Source organism: Salvelinus sp. IW2-2015, unplaced genomic scaffold (assembly GCF_002910315.2).
Source record: "Salvelinus sp. IW2-2015 unplaced genomic scaffold, ASM291031v2 Un_scaffold3969, whole genome shotgun sequence".
Classification (NCBI taxonomy): Eukaryota; Metazoa; Chordata; class Actinopteri; order Salmoniformes; family Salmonidae; genus Salvelinus; species Salvelinus sp. IW2-2015.
The window spans coordinates 6,933-12,858 of NW_019945243.1; the positions used below are offsets into that span (position 1 = coordinate 6,933).

General features: G+C 45.3%; 1 protein-coding gene across 1 annotated transcript in view; it reads left to right on the plus strand.

Annotated features, from left to right (window-relative positions):
* Positions 1–2,033: 2,033 nt before the first annotated feature.
* The window catches only part of LOC139026143 (type 2 phosphatidylinositol 4,5-bisphosphate 4-phosphatase-like), a 5,337-nt gene continuing 1,444 nt past the window's right edge, over positions 2,034–5,926 (plus strand). Inside the window, exons 1-5 of the mRNA XM_070441434.1 lie at positions 2,034–2,070; positions 2,343–2,512; positions 3,230–3,298; positions 3,769–3,851; positions 4,506–4,587. Coding sequence (XP_070297535.1) covers positions 2,034–2,070; positions 2,343–2,512; positions 3,230–3,298; positions 3,769–3,851; positions 4,506–4,587 — 441 coding nt within the window. The remainder of the gene's footprint in view (positions 2,071–2,342; positions 2,513–3,229; positions 3,299–3,768; positions 3,852–4,505; positions 4,588–5,926) is intronic.

The following is a 5,926-nucleotide window of genomic DNA, read 5'->3' on the forward strand; positions in this document are numbered from 1 at the left end:
GATAGGATGCCCGACCCAACTGGTAGGTTGATACGGATGCCCAGACCACTGGTAGGTGATTAGGATGCCAGACCCACTGGTAGGTGATAGGAGCCCCAGACCCAACTGGTTAAGTGATAGGATGCCCAGACCAACTGGTAGGTATCAGGATGCCCGCAGACCAACTGGTAGGTGAATAGGATGCCAGACCAACTGGTAGGTGATAGGATGCCCCAGACCCAACGGTGGTGAATGAGGAATGGCCCCAGGCCAACTGGTAGGTGATAGGATGCCCCAGACCCACTGGAGGTGAATTAGGAGTGCCCCAGACCAACTGGTAGGTGATAGGATTCCGCAGACCCAACTGGTTAGGTATAGGATGCCAGACCAACTGCGTAGGTGATAGGATGCCAGACCCACGGTAGGTGATAGGAATGCCCAGACCCAACTGGTAGTGCTAGGATGCCCCAGACCACCTGTAGGTGATAGGATGCCCAGACCAACTGGTAGGTAATAGGATGCCCCAGACGCCAACTGGTAGGTGATAGGATGCCCAGACCAAACTGGTAGGTGATAGATGCCCAGACCCAACTGGTAGGTGATAGGATGCCCAGACCCACTGGTAGGTGGATGGATTCCCAGAACATACTGGTAGGTGACTAGGATGCCCCAGACCCAACTGGTAGGTGGGGTGTGTTTGTTTGTGTGTTTTTGTGTTTTTTTTGGGGGGTTGCGGGTGGGTTGTTGTGGGGGTGGGTGGGTTGGGGGTTTTGGGGGGGTTATTGGGAGGTGCGGGGTTTTTTTGGTTGATTAGGATGCCCAGACACAACTTGTTATGGTGATCGGATGCCAGACCCAACTGGTAGGTCAGAGTTCACTGACAGGCAGCTCTCTCTGTCTACCATCAGCCCCAGATACAGTGCCCAAGGGCTTCTGGTCTAGAGTACACTTTGGAAGGTCCTTGCTGGTCCAGAGTATCAGTAGTAAATCCTGCTGGTCAGAGTCAGTAGGTAAATCTTGGGCTTGGTCCGACGTCAGTAGTAAACTTGCTGGTCAGAGTCCAGTAGGTAATCCTTGCTGGTCCAGAGTCCAGTAGGTAAATTCCTTGCTGGTCCAGAGTCCAGTAGGTTCCTTGCTGGTCCAGAGGTAGTTACCAGGTCCAGGTAGGAATCCTTGCTGGTGCCAGAGTCCAGTAAGGTAAATCCTTGCTGTGCGAGTCCAGTCTGGTAAATCCTTGCTGGTCGCAGAGTTTCCAGTAGGTAAATCCTTCTGCTGGTCCAGAGTCCCAGTAGGTTAAATCCTTGCTGGTCCAGAGTCCAGTTAGGTAAATCTTGCTGGTCCCCAGAGTCCAGTAGGTAATCTGCTGGTCCAGGTAGTAGGTAATCCTTGCTGGTCAGAGTCCAGTAGAGTTAAATCCTTGGCTGGTCCAGATCGTCGGAGTAGGTAAATCTTGCTGGTCCAGAGTCCAGTAGGTAATCGTTGTGGTCCAGGTCCAGTAGGTAATCCTTGCTGGTCCAGAGTCCAGTAAGGTAAATTACTCTTTGCTGGTCCAGAGTCCAGTAGGTAAATCTTGCTGGTCCAGAGTCCAGTAGGTAAATCTTGCTGGTCTAGAGTCCAGTAGGTAATCCTTGCTGGTCTAGAGTCAGTAGGTAAATTTGCCTTGGTCAGAGTCCAGAGGGTAAATCCTTGCTGGTGACATAGAGTCCAGTAGGTAAAATCCTTGACTGGTCCAGAGTCCAGTAGGTAAAATCTCTTGGTCCGAGTCAGTAGGTTATCTTCGGTCCGAGGCTCAGGTGAAATCCCTTGCGTCCAGTAGTCCGTAGGTATCTTAGTAGTCGATGCCAGTACGGTAAACTTCAGCGCGTGGTAGCTGGTCCAAGAGTCTCAGTCGGTAAATCTTGGTGCTGGTCCAGATCAGTAGTGCAATTACTTTTGCTGGGTCCTTAGAGTCCGTAGGTAAATCTTTGTGGTCCCCCTAGGAGTCCAGTTTCTAGTGTTATCTTTGTGGTCTAGAGTCCAGTAGTAAATACTTTGCGTGTCTGAGAGGTCCCGATATGGTAAATCCCTTGCTGAGGTCCATGAGTCCAGTAGGTAAACATCTGTGCTGGTCCAGAGTCCAGTAGGTAATTGCTTGTGGAGATATCTCTGTGGCCAGAGCATGGATTTGATTGCCTAGGTAAATGTTCAGAATGCAGAAGAAAAGTTAAAAACTTTAGGTGTATTCTTAGCATACAGGGCTGTTAAGACCATGGAATCCAATTAACAAACTGACCATCAGTACATAGTACCACTTACATGGTAAACAATAGGAATCCATCCACTACTGTATGGTTAACCCCTCCGCCTCTGTGTGCCCCCCACAGCAGACGGCATCTTGCACCTGAGCCGGGTGATGGTGATCTCAGAGGAGCAGGCCGGCCCAGCCAGCCCTGGCCAGTGCCAGCCTGAGGGCAATCGAGAGGTGGCGTTGTGGGACTGGTGGAACGACCTTTCCTCGTATGTGGCCAAGTCAGGTGTGCCCCGTGAGCAGCAGGTCAGGCACCTTCTGGCTGTAGAGACTAGGCCTGTATTCATGAAGTGTCTCAGAGGGTAAGTGCTGGGCCGCTAGCGGGATCAAGGTCTCCTTGTCCATTGGCTCACTATATCGTAAAAGGCCAAACTAGATCGCTAGATCAGGACTAACTAAACTCGAGAACTTAATAGAATGTGGGGTGTTCCTGTGCTCTGCCAATGCTGTGTTATTGTGTGTGTGTGTGTGTGTGTGTTGTGTGTGTGTGTGTGTGTGGTGTGTGTGTGTGTGTGTGTGTGTTGTGTGTGGTGGTGGTGTGTGGATGTGTGTGGTGTGTGTGTGTGTGTGCTTGTGTGTGTGGTAGCACGAACAAACACTTGGGTAAAACTTGAGTAATATTACGCACTACCTATTTGACCTTTGACCTTTTGCAGTAGGGTAGTTCGTATTTTGTAGCAGGTCGTAGTGATACATGCAGTGGGTCTGCATCCCAAATGGCACCCTATTCCCTACATAGTGCACTACCTTGACCTTGCACCCTATTCCCTATATAGTGCACTACCTTGACTAGGCACCCTATTCCCTATATAGTGCCCTACCTTGACCAGGCACCCTATTCCCTGCATAGTGCACAACCTTGACCATAACCCATAGGGTGCCATTTGGGACACACACTACCTACAGTAGCAGTACCCTGGCGTGTTGTTAAGATTGTTGCCTGTTATGCGTCTTGGTGTCTAGGGTAACGAGGACTGTGCCACGCCCCCTTCTGATCTGGCTCTCCATGACAACAACACCTCTACAGACCAGGTCTCTATGAGCTGGGGGTTTCCATGGCACCCTGGGGCTCCAATAAACCATTAAATAAACAATACTATATTAATACACAATAATAATGAGCCTCTAATTCAGCTAATAACAACCTTTGTCTAACCCCTAATCGATCAACTCAAATTGATGAGCAACATGGAATGAATGAGCCACATACTAACGTCCAACATGTACGTCAGGTCCCTAATAGAGTCGCTCTACGCCGGCATCACAGACAACAAAAAGAAAGATGGTGGATTACGTTTATAGAGATCGAAAGTGTTTTGAAATCAGTGTTTTGAAATCAATTTAGTAGTCGTTAGTTGACTGTAGAGTAGAAATCAGTGTTTGAGTTTGAAAATGTGTTTGTCTGTATTCATGTGTTTGAGGTGTGTGTGTGTGTGTTTGAGGTGTGTGTGTGTTTGAGGTGTGTGTTAGAGAGAGGTGTGTAAACTCTGTATACTATCTAACCCAAACTGTTCTTGTCTTTTCCTCTGCAGTGGATGGAGCTCCGATTTAACACACTAGCAAAATGCCCTCACTGCAAAAAAATGTAAATTCCTCAAACTTCAAATCATTCAAATATGCTGGACCAGGTTATGTCCAAGATCATTTAACGTACTCTGTTTGGTTTCTTGGGGATTGGAGTTTACCCAGACTCCACTAGGGACACTTCAGCAGCTGATTTGTGCTGCTTCTCAGAGTTTGCAGACTAGTCCTTTAGTTAGTCCTTTAGTTAGTCCTTTAGTTAGTCCTTTAGTTAGTCCTTTAGTTAGTCAGTTAGTTAGTTAGAGAGAGAGAGAGAGAGACTCCCCTCTCTCTCACTCTCTCTATACCCTCCTCTCTCTCTCTCTCTCCTGGGTTTCTGTATGTCTTTATACCCTCCCCTCTCTCTCACTCTCTCTATACCCTCCCCTCTCTCTCTCTCTCCTGGGTTTCTGTATGTCTTTATACCCTCCCTCCCCTTTCTCATCTTTTAACGCTTCTCTCTCTTTGGTTTGGCTGTGTTATCCTTTCTCGTCTCCTTCTAACCCTCCTCTCTTTCTCTGGTTCTGTATGTCTTTAATACCCTCCTTTCTCGTCTCTCATAGTCCTCTCTCTCTCTCTCCTGGTTTGTAGTATTATCTCTCTCCTCCACTAACAGATATCTGTCGGTAGTTTACTTGGTAGTGTTCTTGACCACTCAGGTGTAGTACAATGCTTTGTGCTCCTCGATGTCTGTGGGGTGCTCTTCAAGGAGGGTGTGTGCATACGTGGGAAGGTTGCCATTTGTCGGAGTGGGATTAACAGTGATATGCGTATTAGAGTTCTTGGTGGAACAGCGGTCAGCAGCTCTGCATACAGACCCTGGTTAGATCAGGCTGTATACGGGTAAGGCTGATTGCCTACCGGTTGTTTCAGGCTGTTACGGTTTCTAGGCATGATCCAGTTTATCACAGTTAACAGGTATAGGAATATCAGCATAATACAGGATGGAATATCAGCATAATACAGGAATGGAATATCACCAGTTAAAAGGAATAGGAATATCCCAGTTAAGAAATACTAGATGAGGAATACACCATTAATACAGGAATAGGAATATCACCAGTTAATCAGGAATAGGAAATTCACAGTTAATCAAGGAATAGGAATATCACCAGTTAATACTAGGAATAGGATCATCCAGTTAATACAGGAATAGGAATATAGTTAATACGAATAGGAATATCACCAGTTATATACAGGAATGGAATCACACGTTAATACAGATAGGAATATAATTAATACAGGAATGGAATATCAACCAGTTAATACAGGATAGGAATCACAGTTAATACAGGACTAGGAATATCAAGTTATACAGGAATAGGAAATCACCAGTTATACTAGGAATAGGAATACACAGTTAATACAGGAATAGGAATTACATTATACAGGAATAGGAATATCACCAGTTAATACAGGAATAGGATATCACCAGTTAATACAGGAACTAGGAATATTCCAGTAAATACAGGAATAAAATATCACATTACTACGTTAGGAATTACAGTTAATACAGGAATAGGAATATCACCAGTTAATACAGGAATAGGATTCACCAGTTATACAGGAATAGGATATTACAGTAATACGGAATAGGAATATCACCAGTTAATACAGGATAGGAATATCACCAGTTAATACAGGACTAGGATATCACCAGTTAATACAGGAATAGGATTCACCAGTTAATACAGGAATAGGATATCATCACCAGTTAATACAGGAATAGGATATCACCAGTTAATACGGATAGGAATTCACAAGTTAATACAGGAATAGGAATATCACCAGTTAATACAGGAATAGGAATATCACCAGTTAATACAGGAAGGAATATCACCAGTTAATACAGGTAGGAATATCACCAGTTAATACAGGACTAGGAATATCACCAGTTAATACAGGAATAGGAATATCACCAGTTAATACAGGATAGGAATATCACCAGTTAATACAGGAATAGGAATATCACCAGTTAATACAGGAATAGGAATATACCCAGTTAATACAGAAATAGGAATATCACCAGTTAATACAGGAATAGGAATATCACGTTAATACAGGAATAGGAATATTCAGTATAATACGGAATAGGAACTA